General features: G+C 42.1%; 1 protein-coding gene across 1 annotated transcript in view; it reads left to right on the top strand.

The window, feature by feature from the left end:
* Window positions 1-11,032, top strand: part of MRAP (melanocortin 2 receptor accessory protein) — a 25,852-nt gene extending 14,820 nt beyond the window's left edge. Inside the window, exons 2-3 of the mRNA XM_006886800.1 lie at window positions 4,949-5,048; window positions 10,828-11,032. Coding sequence (XP_006886862.1) covers window positions 4,949-5,048; window positions 10,828-11,032 — 305 coding nt within the window. The remainder of the gene's footprint in view (window positions 1-4,948; window positions 5,049-10,827) is intronic.
* Window positions 11,033-19,084: the final 8,052 nt, after the last annotated feature.

The following is a 19,084-nucleotide window of genomic DNA, read 5'->3' as shown; positions in this document are numbered from 1 at the left end:
ATATTATTTTTTTATATATTATTTTTAAACATTTCTTTCCCTCATTTGCAGCATACATTATTTATCCCCTCTTTTCTTAGTTTCCCCCACCCCCCAAGTCAGTCCTGTTTTACAACAGTGATGCTATGCGGTATTAGTCCTTTTGTGACTGAGATATTTCACTCAGCATAATGTCCTCCAGGCTCACTCATTTTGAATAATATTGCATGAGTTCCTTTTTTTCAATGCAGCATAATTTCATTGTGTGAATATACCACAGCTTCTCTATCCATTTGTTTGTTGATGGACACTTGGGTTCTTTCCATCTCTTGGCTATTGTGAACAACACAACAATAAGCATAAGTGTACATTTCCCTTAACATTTCTAAAGTACCTGCTTTGAGTGGAATCACTTTGGATTATCCGCCTGTGAACCACTTAGATATTCTTCCATAGGAGGGGTTCTTCCAGAATGCTTGTCAGTATCCAGTGGTGGTCTATTTCTCCTTATTCCATCGTGTAGACTCCCCACATGACGGAAAGAGAGGATGTGGAGAAAGAGGGGAGAAAAAAGGGATAAGGGATGTGGAGGGTAAGGGAGGAGAGAAGTGAGGAGAAGGGGAGGGGAAGGAAGAGTTGAGTGTCCCACGGCTGCACCACATTTTCCTCGACAACTCAGCCTGGTTGGTGTTCCTTGTTGTGAAAAGATGCCCACCGTGGTGTAAACATGTCCACTACTGGAGAACGAATGGCCGTCCTCTCTCTTAGGACAAAACATCCTCGCCAGGCACCTAGACTGAATCTCCAATCAGTAAAGGACGAAAGAATCCTGCTGGCTTGGTTGTTTTTATCAACAGACTATGGTAATAGAATTTGCAACAGGAAATGGTTAGCAGTTATTGGCTGCCTTTTTGGTCTGACACAATTCAAATTTCACTTCTTTCAAGTTGCCTGTATTCTGCACAGGGTGTCACATCGTTTCTTGGGTAGTTTCCGGATATAAAGACAGAGGCTGAGGCTAGCAAGCATGGCCCCAGGGCAGTGAAGACTAAGAGAAAGATCTCCCTACATGTTCAACATGTTAAAGCCATTTCCTTAGATGCCCTGGCAGAACGTATCGGAAGTTACTGCAAATCTCATGTTGTTGTTTTTTGGTTGGTTTTTTTTTATAAAGCAAAGTGATTGTTACTACTTGAAGAAATGAAAAATGTCCTTAGAGAATTTTTAAAAAGTAAGCCAGGAAGAAGTTCAATTCTAAACTTTCCAAGTTCCAACCCCAATTTCCTGAAAGCACACACACGTCTACACTTTTTTGTTGATGCCAGTCACTACGTTGAACCCTAATTCAAGACGACCCCAGGCACAGCAGAATCAGACAATTGTCATCCATGTCAAGGGCTGATTTTCTGAAGTAGAGAGGTCTTTCTCTACAATCTGTTTTTCGCTGGAAGTTCCACCAGAACCTATTTGGCAACATCACAACATGCAAGCTTTCACTGACAGAGGGTGGTGGCTGTGCCCAGAAATGGACCTGGGTCTACCACAGGGAAGGTGAGAAATCTACCACAGAACCACCATTGCTTTCTTGGAAACAAACTGTGACTTTTGGGGGCAGGGTTGAACTGGAGTAGCTGTTGTAGATATAATGCACAGCGTGCAGGCAAGTAATGCCAAGAAAATCAGATTTATTATTAGTTTTATAATTTTTAATCTTTAAACTCAGGACAGGGGCCCCTAGGTGTTGAAATGGCTAACAAACTTGGCTACTAACAGAAAGGTTGGAAGCTGGAGTCCACCCAGGGGCCCCTCAGGGGAAAGGCGTGGTCATCTTCTGAAAAGTCAGTCCCTGGAAAGCCTGTTAAGCACAGTTCTACCTGACACTCATGGAGCAGCTCCAGGTTGGAATCTACTTGTCAACAACTTGTCTGAAGCTTAGAGCAGACCGTGACAACCTCGTTTCACGTTTCCAGGAGCTCAGACATACCCTTAAATGTTTCTCAGAACACCTGCACAAATTCAAGAAAACCTGGGAGCTGGGCTCAGAGTCCAAGTTCTTGGTTCCCCGCACTCCCCCCCCCAACTCCTACCCCAACAGTACCCTTTGGTTAAACACCATCATTTACTCCCTGGTATCAACCTCCACCTCTATATAAATGACTCACAAACCTCTCACCTCCAACTCATTTGTTCACCTTGTTCAGATGCGCATTCATTTCTTGCTCCATTCGTCAGACACTTTCGGAGCCCTTCCTAGGACCTCTGGTTCCCAGCGGAGGTACTGAAACATCTAAGATCCAGTCGTTGCCTGAAGTGAGAACTCAGAAGGAGTGCGGAAAACAAAGAAAATATTGGCTGCTGGGACACGTCTTTTTAGGGAAGAGATTAGAAACAGGATCGCTGGCTGTATATCACGATGCAGCAGAGAATTCAGGATAGGCTCAGCACATGCGAGAAGAGCTGGCGTCTGCCCACCAAGCTCATTTTATGCAGAGTTTGGGATCAGAAGTAAAGAAGGAAATCCTTGACCAGATGACACTGGACCACTTCTGTCTTCCATCTTCCTTCACATAAAACCCAGCTCCTCTGAATTCCTGAGATGGTATAAACTGTTAATGCACTCAGCTGCTAACCCAAAGGTTGGCAGTTTTAATCCACTCCAAGGTGTTTTCACAAGAAAATCCTGGGGATCTACTCCCAAAGGATCCACCACTAAAAATCCTGTGGAGCAGAGTTTGACACACAAGGTCACTACAAGTTAGAGTCAGCTCCAAGACAACTGGTTCCGAACTCCTGCTGTCATTCTGCAATCACAGAATCACGTCTTGGGATAAGTTGTTTAGCATGGTAGCTAGATGTCTGTGGAGTCCTCGTGGAGCTTGGCTCATGGGAATCACTTAATAAGCATTTGCCAGCTCGAGATCCTATAGAAAGCTTCCATGGTCAAGCTCATAGTTGTCTAGAACATGCCAGTTCAGGGCATCATGCCTGGGGTCATGCATTTTGTCTGGGATAATATCTCTGCAGCCTCTAACTACAAGCTGATGCTTGTATATATCATCTATATGTGACCTATAATGTTCTTGTATATATCATCTATATTTGTTCTAAAATCATAGAACAAATTTTCAAGTCCATTTTGACTCCCAACCACCCCATGTATGCCAGAGCAGAACTGTCCTTCGTGAGTTTTCAGTGGCTGATGTTTCAGAAGTAGATTTCCAGGCCTTTCTTCCAAGGTGCTGGTGGGTGAACTTGAACTCCAACCTTCCAGTTATCAAGCTCAATCATTGATACCCCCCTGGGATTACATTCATAGCCATGTGAAAGGTTCTACCTCACTAGGAAGTCCAGCAGCAACACCAGCTGAGTGTATAGCAAATATGCTTTGTTTTAAAGGTGAGCTTTGAGGCAAATGGGCTGAAGCTCAAATGGCATCACAGCCAAACAAGCAGCAGAGTAAGGCAGTGATCACAGCAGTTTGAAGAGTCTGGGGCCATTTTCCTTTTCTTTCTTTTTTAAAAATATGGAATGCTTCATGAATTTGCATGCTATCCTTGTGAGGGGCCATGCTAATCTTCTCTGTATCAGTCCAATTTTAGTATATGTGCTGCTGAAGCGAGCACTCCATTTATTTTCTTTCTGTATTTATTTATTTGTGGGGTTTTGTTAGTTTGTTTGTTTTTGGCTGCACTCCCAGTTTTATCTCCTATGGTCAGTCATAAAACCATGTCTAGGGGTAAACTTTAGGGAGTTGTGGTAGCCTCGTGGCAAGAAGCTGTGCTGCAGTCCCAAAAGCACACAGTTTGAGGCCACCAGCTACTTTGCAGGAGAAAGCGGGGCAATCTCCTCCTGTGGGATTAATGCCTCTGAAAACCTGCCGGAGGGTCAGTTCCAACTCTAAGGTTCACAACAACAACAACAACAGGGATAAATATTATTCAGTTTATTTGCTATTTCCTGGAACACACATGCATATTCAGGTCGGGTCAGAAGGTCAGCAAAGTGGAATCTCTTTGGTTTCTACCTGATAACATGCACCAAGAAGTACAGTAAGTACAGAGTGGCACCCCTCAACAACCTGGTCAGTGCTCCTGACATGGGGCCCAGAGGAGGACCTGCTGACCTGCCAGTTTCTCCTCAAGGACCCTGAGAGGCTGAGTGTGTTTCCTTGTGTCCTTTACCCCTCAGCCCTGGGTCACACAGAAAGCCATCGTGCTGGCTACAGCCCTGCCCTCAACTTAGTCCTCCCTCGTCACACAGAGGCTGGCCTTTCCCCTCACTGACTCCTGGCTTCCTCTGGAGCAGTGGCGAGACTCTGACTCTGTGGTCTCATCTAGTGTGCCACCTTCCTCTTCTGAAGCCAGTCTGTGAAGGCCTCAGTGGGATCTGCGCCCTCACAAGAGAGAGTCTGTCCTGTTTCAAGGAGGTTCCCACTGCCCAGTCACGTGCATTACGGTGTCTTCCCTCCTAGGCAAAAGAGGGAAGATCGGACCTCTGGGCAACAGAAGCAGCTAAGAAAGCAGAAGCACAAGACCTCACAATTTCCTTTACTGTTCTGTCCTAAACAGAGGCACATCCCAAACTGGTCCTGCAGCTAGCTGCTATAGGGCACTAACCCCCCTGCTTCTTTGGCCTTTCCCAAAGTTTTTGTTCATGAAAAACATATTTTTCCCCCTTTTAAATTTTTTTTAATTAATTTTGATGAGCATTTACAGAGATTTTGGATTTCCATACATTCCATAGGCAGCTCCTAGGCAGACAGGTAATTTTGTAGCAGGATTCCAGGTCTTCAGGCCCTGGTGCCCTTGGACAAGTTTAAACCACCAATCTGTAGGTTAGCAGCTAGCTGCATGTAAGCCGTCTGCTCTACAGAGAGACCCTTGCAACACTTGGGACTTCCTCCTTTCCCTCAATACTGATTTATATGGGTATTAAACCTACACTGAGTTACCGTCTCTTCACCCTGCAGATCTGATCGTCATTGCTTTTTGGGTGAGCCTGGCTGTCTTTGTGGTGCTTCTCTTCTTCATCTTGCTCTACATGTCCTGGACAGGCTCCTCCCAGATAAGGTAAGCCATAAAGGCCTGGCGATGTGGATGCTTCTAGATTGCTGCATAGGAGGATAGTACAGCAATCCAGTGGATTATACCTGGCAGCGAAGACGGAATGAAGTACTGACTCATGCTATGACACGGACAGTCCTCAAAAACCATGCTGAGTGCTAGAAGCCAGCCACCAACATATTGTGATTCCTTTTATAGGAAATGTTCAAAATGGGTGAGTCTATACAGATAGAAAGTAGATCAGCGATTGCCTGAGGCTGGGGAGGTGCGTGGAACCAACTGTTGTTATGTACCAAAGAGTCAAAACCGACTCATAGCTGCCCCTCCAGTGGGTTTTCAAAGGCAGTAAATCACACAGGAGTTGATTGCCTGTCTTTCTCCCACTAAGTAGCTGGTAGATTCAAACAGCGTACCTTTAAATTGGTCGTAGCACTCCTTACCACTGAGCTCTCTAAAGAATGACTGCTAATAGACATGAAGTTTCTACCAGAGATTATGAACAGTTAAATGTTCTAAATTAGATAATACATAGGCAGTTCCCAATTTACAACATAGTCATTATGACAAATTACACTCACAACAACCTGCAATTTTTTTTTATATTTTCTCATTAGTAATGTGTACCATATACAATGTAGCAGCATGTAACTTTCTGTAATATTTCCCATTTTCAACCAAAAATGAAGATTGGATTTATAATAATTGTTGTTGTTGCTGTTATGTGCCATCGAGTTGCCTGCAACTCATAGCGAATCTATGGATAACAGCCCTAAACCCTGTTCTATCCTATGCCAGTCTTATTGTCTCTAACACACCTACCCCCATTACCTCAGTGACTAACTCAGTCCGTCTCATCGAGGGTCTTTCTCTCTTTCTCTGTCCCTCCACCCTCCTAAGAATGACATTCCTCTCCAAGGACTGGTCCCTCCTTGCAACATGTCCAAAATATGTCAGATGAAGCTTCAGAATCCTTACCTCCAAGGAGAAGCCTGGTCTCATCCTCTCTGGGATGAACCTGTTTGTTCTCCTAGCAGTCCATGGTATATTCAATACTCTCTTTGAGCACCACAGCTCAAAGGCATCAATTCTCCTTCTATCATCTCTAATCATGTCCAGCTTTCTGATGCATAGCAATTAATTGCAAAGACTTTGACCTGGATCAGGCACACCTTAGTCTCCAGACTGACATCATTGCTTTTCAGTACTTCGGAGAAGTCTCTGACAGAGGACTTTCCCAATGTAATTTGTCTTTGAATTGCATCTACTCTTTTCAATAAAATGCCTGTCTTTCAGGTAAAGTTCTAAATCTGAGCATTCAAAGTAAGACAGAGTAGGAAGAAGGATTGGCCATCCACTTCTGAAATGGCAGGTGTGTGTACAAAAGAGCAGACTTAGACTACCACATATGGCAACTGAGGCTGAGTCCTCAGTATGGAAACACAAAGGAGGAGGAAGAGTTGTAAGCAGACTGTAGTGATAGTGACGTCGAATGTGAGAACTATGAATGTCAGAAAATAAGATATTGTTAAGAAAGAAATGGAACTTATAAAGACCTAAAAAAAAAAGCAATACAAGAACAACAAAAAAAGAAGTACTTGACTTATGCCAGAATAGAATTACTACAGAGTTATCAAAACAGAGCTCCATTCTAAGTCAGGGACTTTCCTTCAGATCATTGAATTGACTGAATTATACACTTTACGTACATGAACTCTGTGGTATACAAATAATTTAAATAATAATAATAAAAATATAAATGTCTTGTTGAAGTCATTGAAGTAAATAAGGCCCAGAAGAACCCTTATACTAGTTAAGTCTTCCAATCTGCTCACCAGAAAAATAAGATCGTACCTTATGCATCTGTGGTCACTATCTATTACTGATGCTTACCGCTGCTGTAAGTGGAAACAGACTCAATAGCATTGGCACGGTGTGCCATGGGAGTCCCTGGGTGGCACAAATGTTTAGGAACTCAGCTACAGACTGAAAAGTTGGCAGTTTGAGTACACCCAGAGGTGCTATGAAGCAAAGATCTGGTGATCTACTTCCAAAAAGTCAGCCACGGAAATTTCTTTCGTGCAGGATGAAACAAGACGGCAAGGGGTGTAGAGGCCTCCATTTACTGCCCAACCACTAGCCTAGGGAGCAATGAATTCACATTTTCACTCTATGGTTTTATCACGGATTGAATTGTTGTTCCCAAAAAAGTATCAGTCTGATTGGCTCATAATTCTCAGTGGTTTGGCAGTTGTGTGGGCTGTATCACTTTTTACCTTACAAGAAATAAAAGGAGATAGAAGTGAGCAGAGAAGGAGGGACTTGTCCATCAACAAAAAAGATGATCCAGGAGCAAGTATATAATTTGGACTGGGTTACTGAGAACTTACAAGACCCAGGGAAGGCTGATACGGTAATCTTCAAGGAGTATCAGTCCACAGGTGTTGAAAGCGGACAAGGATCTTCTCCCACAAGTGATAAAAGGCTTTCTCCTAGAGCCATTGTTCCAAACATAGATGCAGAGCTGCCTAAACTGTGAGAAAATAAACGTCTGTTTGTTAAGGACACCCACTTGTGGTACTTCTGCAAAAGCAGCACTGGGTAACTGAGAACATTTAAAGAAAGTGAAAAGACACAGACATCAAAACAGTGGAGATCATGAAATGCATGAAGAAGCAAAACAAGATACTCAACAGCAAAACTGGAAACATAAAGAAGAGAAAGACCTGAAAAACAATGCAGAAATTGAATTTTGTAAATAAAGGAAACACTCAACAATAGTGTCAGAAAACAGAAGTTAATCAGAAGTTGAAAAGATAGGAGGAAAATGAACTAGAAGACAAAATAAGTAAAAGAAGCAAATGAAAAGAAGAAAACAGAACAAATCCATATGGAAAGATATGATTCTGTTAAGAAATACAACATTAACATCAGTGGACTCCCTGGACACCATCACAATAAACGTATAAGCACCATTTCAGGAGAGCTAATAATAGAGAATTTGCCAGACCTGAAAGAGAAGACCAGTGCTGCAAGTTCAAGAAGTCATAGCAACTTCAATTAGAAGAGGTCAACTCTGTACTACATCCTAAGAGTTGTTTTTACCTAGTGGCAAGGAGCTGCAACTACAATCCCAGAGGCGAACGGTTCGAATACACCAGATGCTCTGCCGGGTAAGGAGGGACAATCTCCTCCTGTACCAGTCAGATCTGATTTGACAGTACACACACAAAAAAATAATAAAATAAAATTTAAAAAATGAGTTGTTTTTAAATTGAGACAAGAATATTCTGAAAACAGCAAGATAAAAGTGCAATGTAACATACCAAAGATCTTTCATAAGACTTAGTGGAGATTTCTCCTCGGAAAATAGTCTAAAGGCCAGAGAAAATGAAGCAACGTATTATAAAACACTGAAGGGAAACATCTGACAACACAAAATTTTAAAAAGAAAAAGAGGAGCATGGGCAATCATTAAGGAGCAAGTAGGCAGGAGTCCCCATGGCATAGTACGTATTTTGTAGGGCTGCTAAAAGAAGACTTACATATATATTTTCAGGGAATATCTTGCAAATAGTGCATCACGTTTGTAAAAAATAAGTACAAAGTAAGCTGACTGAATATAGGTTGTATATTGATGTTAATGGAGGAGACACATGAACAGGAATCAGGGAAGGAGAAGTAAACATATCAGGAGCAGCCGGAATATGCTAAGGTTGTATGTTAACGGTTTGTTGTCAGTTGAACACTATTGCAATTGTAAGTTGTGTAATGTAACGTATGTGGTAACCAGTAGTTAATCACTAAGGGAAAAAGTACTCAGAAGAATGAAGCAAGCAAAAAGACTCACCACAAGAAAGTAGCCAAAAAAAAAAAAAAAATAGAAACCCCACAAACAGAAAAACAGATTAAAAAAAAAAAAACCACAAAGATCTGAAACACTAAAAAAATAGCAAAATGAGTGAGCTGGACAATTTGCTTTCAGTAATAACTTTAAATGTGTTGTTGTTGTTAAGTGCCAACGAGTCATAGGCAACTCATAGCGACCCTATGAAAGAAAGTCCTCAACACTTGTGTGACTTTCATCCTCTCTCCAGGTTCATAGGGTTTCCAGAGGCAAGCTATTATGGAAGTGGATGCCACTCCTGCTTCCAAGCTTGTTTTAATTGGAGAGCTTCAACAAACACTGTCCACCATGGGTAACCATTAACACATTTGACACATCAGTGTCACAGTGTTCAGCTTCACAGCGACCACAAGTTACCTCTGTATGGCAAGTGGACAAACCAGGGCTATACAACTTAGAAGAATGTTTGAACAAAACCAATGAAAAACAGGCCTGAGGGCCGCAGATTAAAAGTACTCGGGGCGGTGGGGGCGGGGGTGGGAGGTGAGGGAGGATTCTATACCAATGAAAGAATTTTTCTTTTACTTTTCAAGGGGAGGAGTGAACTGAGAGGGAGGGCTGGGCAGGGAGAAAAGTGCAACAATGAATAAATGGAAATCCAAAATCTCTGTAAATGTTTATGAAAATTAATAAAAGTTTTTAAAAAGACAAATAAAAAAATAAAAGTCACCCACCTTTGGCTTGGTAGCATGACTTTCGGTCCACTAGGCCAACAGATCCCTCTCTGTGTTGATGTTATTATTGTTAAGTGCCATCGAGTTGTAGGTGACTCCTAGCAACCCTATGAATGAAAGTCCTCAACACTTATGTGACTTTTATCCTTTCTCCAGGTCCACAGATGGTTTTAAAACCCTTGCAAAAGGCAGACAGTAGCAGAATATACAAAAAGCCATGCTCTATCATTTTGCTATCTACAAGAAATACAGCTTATACAGAAAGACACAAATAGATTAAAAATAAAAGGATGCAGAAAAATAGTCAATGTAACCAGCAAATCAAGAAACAAACAAAAAGCAGGAGTAGCCATATTGATAACAACAACAAAAAATACTTTAAAAATCTGTTATATGAAGGATACTGCATAAAACAAAAGGGCCTATCCAATAAAGAACACAAAATAATTGTAAACAGCTAAGCATCTAACAGCAATGCTCCAAAATACATAAAACAAACACTGAATAACATGAAAAGAGAAATAGACAACTTCACAATAAAAGTAGAATTCAATAATTCATTTTCAATTACAGGGAGAACATTTTAAAAGTTATCTAAGAGGATTGGGACCTTAAATAAAAACAGAAGCTAAGTGAACATAATAATAGACATACATAGAACATTCTATCCAGTATAGGGATCTCTAGTAGTAGAAAGTTGTGCTGCGATACCAAAGATACACGGTTTGATTCCACCAGCTGCTTGCTCCACAGAAGAGAGATAGACAATCTTCTCCAGTGTGATTATCTACCTCTGAAACCTCACTGGAGGGTCAGCCATAAGTCAGTTGACTTGAAGGCAATAAGCTAGTGAGAATTTTCAGATTTAGACCACTGGCTCTGCTTCCTAGCCTGTCCCTGGAAGCTCTTGCTGAAACAGATCCATTATGGTTGATCCACTATGGTTGACTCTGTTGCTATTTGAAATGATCAGTGACACAGCTTCCAACATCCTAGCATCACATAAGGCACCACAGTAGCAAACTGAGTGGTAGCCCATCTCAGAAGTCTAGTTCATGACAGAGCACTGCTTCTTCTCCCAGACATCTCACGGTGGCCCCCTTCGGGAAGAACCACTGAGTTCTCAGTTGGGGGCAATGGTTTTGGGCAGGTAAGTGTATGCAGTAGATTTCAGTGATGCTTGGCTCCTGTTGTGCTCTGTCCACAGGAACCCCCAGCACCACCGTGCATGTCCATTGAACCGCTTCTTCAACCTCCTCCTTTGCGTGCGGAGGCACTCATTGCACCACAGAGCGCCCCCTGCTTCCTCTCAGGCTCCAAGCTCAGAAGAACCAGCAATCAGAAGCTTAAACCCTCAACAGCCACTGCCATCTGAGAGTCCCTCCGCTTTGGACCCCCATGGGATCAGCTGACATCGGCAACAAGCTCATGAGAAAGCCCCACTCAGCAGCTGGCAGAACGGACACTAGTAAAAATGCGCCACAGCTGAGGAAAATGGTGACGTGAGACAAACTGGGCACATGCTGTCTATTTAAAGCCCATTTACTTGTATCAGAAAGTACAAGTAAGTCAAGAATGACTCTACAAGGACACAAATACTATGCAGTGAGCAAAGGCAGCTTTTCTAGTATGGGGAAAGAAGTCCCAAGTATGGCTGATTTTTTTTTTTTTGGCACAATTATTTTGCTTACTTTAGCTACTTATGTTTGTTTCGGGAATGATGAGAAAATAAAAATGTTATTTTTAAGTATTAGTAATAATTAAAAAATATTTCTTAACTAAACTTTACTAGGAATCCCCAAGCAGTGCAAATATTTGAGCACTAGGCAGCTAGCTGATAGGAGGGAGGTTTGAATTCACCCAGGAGTCCCTTGGAATAAAGACTTGGCAGCCATCACGTCTGAAAAATCAGTCCCTGAAAACCTTTGGGGCATACATATGTCTACGCCTGACAAGTGGAAGTTGTCAAGAATTGTAATCAATGCTAACTGGTTTGAATCTTTACTATGCTACATTTTCATTATTACTTCTATAGGGAGCTCTGGTGGCCGAGTGGGTAAGGAGTTGTGCTGCCAACCCAAACGCAATGGTTCGAATCCACTAGCTGTTCTGCAGGAAGAAGATGGACATCTGTTGGATTTAGATTCTGAAACCCCCTGGAGGGTCAGCTATGAGTCAGCTCTGACTCGATGGCACACAACAACATCACTTTTTAAAATTTTATTTTATACTGGTTTATGTAAGAAGTGCATAAAATTCATGTATGTTCTTCACACAGGATCTTTCCCTTTGGTTTACCCAACCCCCCCCTTCCACCCCTCAAGTTGTGTGACCCTATGATTAAGCCTCCCTTGCCTCCCCTCCTTGGAGCCTTGTAGACTGTTGTAGGAGCCCTGGTGTGTCATATTTAAAATCACTTGGACCTTAAGTTCTGTGGTTCAAACCTACCAGCCACTCCACTTTAGTCTGTCTTATGCAAGCTCACTGCTAGTTTCAAATCTGCTTACCAGCATTCAACATTACTTCTATGTTTGTTTTGGTTTTGTTTTTTCTCTTCAGTGTTTTAATATGCCTCTGAATGTGTTTCAGGATGGTGCAAGGAAGACCTTTGCTTAGTAGGGAGAGGGCATTTCCTCTGCCAGCACACCTGACTGCAGTCACTGGAGGGCCTGTGTCACCTCCAACTCCCCAAAGTTTCTATGAGGCAAATCCAGGGAGCGTCTTTCCCGCAGCGGAGCCTGGGACACGTGGGGCAGCTCCTGATGACAGGCAGCAGGGCCCAAGCTGATTTAACAGAACAGCAAGCAATAAATGCTGGCGAGGTAGTGGAGAAACTGGAACCCTTATTCACTGTTGGTGGGAGTGTAAAATGGTGCAACCCCTGTGGAAAGCAGTATGGCGCTTTCTCAAAAAGTTGCAAATAGAGATACCATTTGACCCAGCAATTCCACTACTGGGAATATACCCAGAAGAGACCATAACTGACACCTAAGCAGATATATGCACACCCATGTTTATTGCAGCTTTGTTCACAATAGCAAGGAGTTGGAAACAACCTAAGTGCCCATCAACAAACGAATGGCTAGAGAAGCTGTGGTATATTCGCACAATGGAATACTATGCTGCATTAAAAAACAAGGAACTCATGCAATATTACTCAAAATGGTTGACTCTGGAAAACATTATGCTGAGTGAAATGTCCCAGTCACAAAGGGACAAATATTGCATGGTGCCACTGTTGTAGAATGGGACTGTCCTTGGGGTTGGGGAGAGACTAAGATGGATTCAATAATGTATGCTGCTCTGAAACAGAGAAGGGAGAAAACTGTTTAAAAGAGATATGTGATTAGGTATTTCTGTCATGACAGGAGTCTAGAGTGATGGCTACATGGTGGAGTGGACCTGGGGGAGGGTTTGTAAAATAATGAAAGAATCTTTTCTTTTACTTTTCCAAGAGGGTAATGTCTGGTGGGGGGGAGCCTTGGGAGGGGACAAATCTACAACAATGAATGAATAGAAATCCAAAGCCTCTGTAAATTTTCACTGAAATTAATAACAAATTTAAATTTAAAAAAAAGAATTAAGTTAGAGTAAGGATGGCAATGGAACCACCTTACCTCTGTAACTTGATATGTGCCACTATTAGAACCTCTACTCAGAATATTATTGCTTCTCAATTTTTGACTCATGCACTTTTAACTTGTTAGTTAAATGTGTATCTTCTAGGCTGCAACACTTCCATGATACATCTTCAAGGATATGAACATGTACGGCTAAGCACAATTGATAACAGTGCATCTAAATTCCAAAATCAATCTCCATAATAGTCTGTGTTTCCTACTGCCAAGGGGGCCCTTTAGAGTAGTGAGAGAAGACATTCACCCTGAAACCCACAGCGTCCCTTTTCAGCAGGAAGTAGCTAAGAGAATACGCCATCCCCTTTTCCTTATGAATCAGGGTGAAGTCTCTCTCAGGGAGGAGTGATAGGGAATGGCAAGGGACACACTGACAAAGGAGATTAATCAGAACTGGCTTTGACAAGCACTGTGGCAATTGGACAAGTAAAACAGACATGGGGGAGGGGGAGGAAGAACGAACTGGGGATGAGGGTGGAGAAAACAGTGCAACAATGAATGAATAAAAACCCAAAATCTCTGTAAATGTTCATTAAAACTAATAAAATTTAATGAAATTTAAAAAAGGGAAAAAAAGAAGCAACCTCTAATGCCGTCGGAATCATCTTCAATATGCCGGCAACGATCTCATTCTGGCTTTGACTCTGTGACACCTGGTCTAAGATTTGATCAGTGTTTCTATTCTAAATCTGGGTGGAGACAGCACACAATTTAATTCTCCATAGAGCAAAACTCTCCTTCCCCTCAAGACAAGGGGGAAAGAACCTTCAAACTCAATGCCAGCTAGTTAGTTGATTCAGACTCATGGCAGCCCCGTATGCAGAGTAGCACCACAGATGCAGCGTGGAATTCACACCAGCTCCAGCGGACCGGCTAGCACTTGTCATCAGTAGGTTGTCAGGCTTGTCTTCTGGGGTGCCTCTGGGTGGATGTGAACTCCAGTGTTTGTTATCAGCCGAGCCCTTGACCATTCATATCATCCAAGTATTCCTCTTTACCTGCACCCAACTTCACAAGGTGAGGGGCAGGCGTGACATCGACAGGCTCTCAAAAAGTATGGCTCTAGAAGAGACGGTGAGACAGAGGTGACACGCTGCACAGAAGAGGCTAAGTGGGTAAAAAAAAGTCCTCACACTACTAAACCACCCAGCGTTAGAGGATTGACGAGAACATACAGGAAAATCTGTGAAAGCTAGAGCCTGTGAAAGGGGGAAACCTGTCAGAGAAGGAAAACGCAAATATTGTCCGTTAAGATGAGCAATAAAAGGGCCAAAAGGCAGCAAAATTTTGAGACTTGAAAATACAAGGCCATCCTATCTGGTTCCAGCTCTCATAGACTTCAGTATACTTTGGTTTTGTTGTCAGGAGATACGAGCCCTTGAAAAAGACATCATACTTGAAAAGGTAGAGTGTCAGCAAAAGAGGAAGGCCTTCAACAAGATGCATTGTCACAGTGACTGTAACAATGGGCTTGAGCATAACTAAGACAACAGAGGATAGTGCAAGGTTCAGATCTGTTGTTCATCAGATCGCTGTGGGTCAAAGTCGTCTCAATGGCACCTAATGTTATGAATCTATGCCTCAGGAGGGAGGATTTTTTCCCCCACAGAAATGAGAGAGGAAGTTAACTCCTACTAAATGCTTGAGCACTGAGGGCAGAGAATGTCAGTGGCCGGACCAGTTAGATGTGTGACCCCACCCCAGCCAAGCAGATTAACCCAATTCTCTGCAGCTGTCTGAACCAAAGGTCTGAACCATGAAGGTTCTGCAATAGTGGAATCTGGTGGCCCACCCTCCCCTGCCTGCTTCCTCAGAGGCGGGACTCAGGCATGACCCCCAGACCTTCTTCCTCCTCCGCTTCCCCCATGCATGTAGCAGGAAGCCAAAATCAAGACAAAAGGAGACTAAAAAGAGAAAGGGAAGCAGAGCCCCAGCCCGAGCAGTGATAGTGGGATGCCAACTGGACTCTATAAAATTTCAGAGAAGAGGGGGTAAAGTACACTGTGGTGTTTCTGTATTCATTGAGAGAAGATGGGCAGGAGAGGGAGCAGAGGTGAATGACTCTTGCTTTTTAGGCTATGACCACTATGTGTGATAAAGGGACTATGTGTAGATAGTCATTATTCCTCTATTGGTTAAATTTCTGTCATTTTGAGTAACAAGTAAAGATTTGAAAGACAACTAATGGTATATAAAAGTGTCGCTGAGACTCCGAAGGCAGCCCAAATACCCCCAGGAGAGTGCCCCCAGGAGAAACAAGCTTTACCACTATGCCATCATCAAATTTCCCCTGACCACTGAGTCAGCTATGAAGAAGATATAAGATAACAACACACTTGTGTTCACTGTGGATGTCAAGGCCAACAAGCACCAAATCAAACAAGATGTAAAGAAGCTCTATGACACTGATATGGTTAAGGTCAACACTTTGATTAGGCCTGATGGAGAGAAGGCCTATGTTCGACTTGCTCCTGACTATGATGCTTTGGATGTTGCCAACAAAATTGGGATCATCTAAACTGAGTCCAGATGGCTAATTCTAAACACAAATTTTTCTAACCATTAAAAACACCCAGCAGTTAACTAAAACATCAGCAATTGTTGTTGATGTGTACCATCAATGGGAAATGACTCACAGCTGACCCTCCAGTGCATTTTCAAAGGCAGTAAGTCACAATGAAGTTCACTGGCCCATAGAACAGATGGTGGATTTGAACCATGTACCTTTGCATTGGCATGGGACTTTCTTATCACTAATCCACCAGTGAATAGCTGAAGTTGGAGAATAAAAAAGGAAGCATTCACTTGGCATTCATTACTAAGATTCAAAGAACTGAGAGATATTATGGGCAAATTACTGAGAAGCATCAAAAGAACATGGAGACTATAGAGACAGTCGCTGTATCAAAAACAATTGGATACTGGAAAATTTCAGGAAGTACCAAATAAACAGGAGGCAATGGTGATGGAAGAAAAGGTTCAAGTTGCACTGCACATTGGCATAAAATAAGGTCCAAGGATGGAATATTAATTTACATGTTTAAATTAACAGACACAGCCCTGGAAGTCTCCCCAGTCTATGCCAAGAAATTTGAAGGACAGTTGCTTGGCCAACTGACTGAAGAGGTCCTTATTTGTTTCCATTCCCAAGAAAGGTTATCCAATAAATGTGGAAATTATAGAATAATATTATTATCAATGCAAACAAAATATTGCTGAAGACCATCTGAAAAATACTAGAACAGTAGATTAAAAGAGAATTATGGCACCAGGGACCTCATTGTTGGGTCAGATGGATACTGGCTACAAGCAGAGAGTACCAGAATTTGTTTTACTGACAGTGCAAAGGCATTTGACTGTGTGGATTATAATGAACTATGGCTAACATTAAGAAGAATGGGTAGACAAGAACACTTAACTGTGCTCATACAAAACTTGTATGTAGACCAAGAAGCTGTTGCCCAAACACAGTAAGGGAACACTGCACGATTAAAAATTTAAAAGGGAGTATGCCAGGAGTGTATACTCTCTCCATTCAATCTATACACTGCACAAATCACTCAAGCAGCTGGGCTCTGAAGAAGAATGTGGTATCAAAAAATGGACAAAGATTCATCAACTTGTGTTATGCAGATGATACAAACTTGCTTGCTGAATGTGAGGAAGCACTTGCAGCAAAAGATCAAAATCCTCACCACTGGACCAATAAGCAACATCATAGATGGAGGAAAGACTGAAATTGGCAACTATTTCCTCTTACTTGGATTCACAATCAGCACTCTTGGTACCAACAGTCAGGAGATCATGAGACATATTATATTGGGCAAGTTTACCTCTTGAAAATACTGAGGAGCAATGATGTTAATTTGAAGATTAAGGTGCACCTGACTGAAGCCATAGTCATTCCAATTACTTGCTAGGACTCTGACAGCAGGGCAATGAGTAAGGATGACAGAATTATTTATGTCTTTAAATAGTGGTGTTGGAGAAGAGTTCTGAATATCCCAAGGATTGCCAAAAAGAACAGATATGTCTTAGAAAAAGTATAGTTGAGAGTGCTCTTTGAAAGCAAGGACGGCAAAGCGTTGTCTCACATTCTTTGGACACGTCAGGAGAGGCTATTCCTTGGAGAGGGGCATCACGCTTGGAAAGGTGGAGAGTCAGCAAAAGAGGGGAAGCCCTTCAATGAGATGCATTTACACAGTGACTGCAGCAATGAGTTCAAGTGTCTCAGAGATGATGAGGATGGCAAAGGATAGGCCCAACGTTCGGATTTGTTGTTGACAGGGTCTCTAGAAGTTGTACTCAACTCAAAGGCACCTAACAACAACCGTAATCCACCAGAGCTTCCTGGTCAATAATCAGATCCATAAAAGACCTAGCAAAGTACTCCCATAATGACAGCAGCTCAGAAAACAGGATACGTCGCAATCAACTCAAAACCACACAATTGACAGAATGTCATCTCCAGTATTGATAGCTTTTACTGGTTACACTTAATTTACCTGTAAGTGCTTATGTTTGCTTTGGGAATGGTAGTAAAATATACACAAATTACATCAGTTTTTCCTAAAGTTCACTAATTTTGTTGTCTCTCATTAACTTTGCCACTTTTTTTAGTTTCAACTCTTACTTCTATCACATTTTTATTATTTTTGCTGTTGAAAATATGTACAGTAGAACATAAACCAAGGCAACAGTCTCTCCATGTACTACTGAGTGATTCAGAGGACCCTCTTTAAGTTCTACAGTCAGTCTCAAACTTTTTCCTAGTTCCTCACCCATTAATCCTTTGGTAGGGATTGTATCTCAATGTCAAAAAAACCAGATTCTTACCACTGGACCAATAGGCAGCATCATGATGGATGGAGAGGAGATTGAAACTGTCAGCAGCTTCATCTTGCTTGGATCCACAATTAACACCCTTGGTACCAGCAGTCAGTAAATAAGGAGATGCATTGCACTGGGAAAATCTGCAGTTAGGGATCTCTCCAAATTACTGAGGAGTAATGATGTCAGTTTGAGGACTAAGGTGTGTCTGATTCAGGACATTGTCTTTCCAATGACTAGCTATGCATCCAAGACCTGGACAATGAATAAGGATGACATGAAATGAATGGATGCCTTTGAGTAGCAGTGTTGTAGAAGAGCACTGAACGTCTCATGGACAGCCAAGAAAATGACCAGACATGTCTTGGAGAGGGTGCAGCTGGAGTGCTCTTTGGAGGCAACAATGATGAGACTTCACATCACATACTTTGGGCATGTTGTTAGGAGTGGCTGGGCTATTCCTTGGAGAAGGATATGATGCTGGGAAGGGTAAGGGGTCAGCAAAGGAGAGGAAGACCTTCAACCAGATGGACTGACACAGTGACTGCTGCAGTGGGCTCTTGTGTCAGGAAGTGTGAGGATGGCGCAGGACAGAACAGTGTTCAGATCTTTGGTTCATGGGGTCGCTATGAGTTGTAGTTGCCTCAAAGAAACCTAACAACAACACCACTCATTAACATAAACTCACTGTCCTCTAAGCTTCCTATGTAACCTATTATCAATCCAAACTTATACAGTTCATTAAAAAAAGCACATGCTTAAGGTGGGGATTATTTACTAATGATGCTAAACTATGGCTTCATTTAAAAATGACTTTAGGCAATACTTTTTAAAAATATTTTCATTATTTTTGTGTGTGTGTACCATTAAATCTAATCTGACTGGTAGAGGAGGAGATCGCCCCCCCCTTCTCCAGCAGAGCATCTGGTGACTTTAGGTAATACTTCTGGTCTAACATTTAAAGATTACTTCAGGATAATAGTTTCAAATACATATCCA

The sequence above is a fragment of the Elephantulus edwardii genome, unplaced genomic scaffold (genome assembly GCF_000299155.1).
Source record: "Elephantulus edwardii isolate Elephantulus edwardi_28Jun2011 unplaced genomic scaffold, EleEdw1.0 scaffold00051, whole genome shotgun sequence".
Classification (NCBI taxonomy): Eukaryota; Metazoa; Chordata; class Mammalia; order Macroscelidea; family Macroscelididae; genus Elephantulus; species Elephantulus edwardii.
This window is presented reverse-complemented; position numbering and strand designations above follow the sequence as displayed.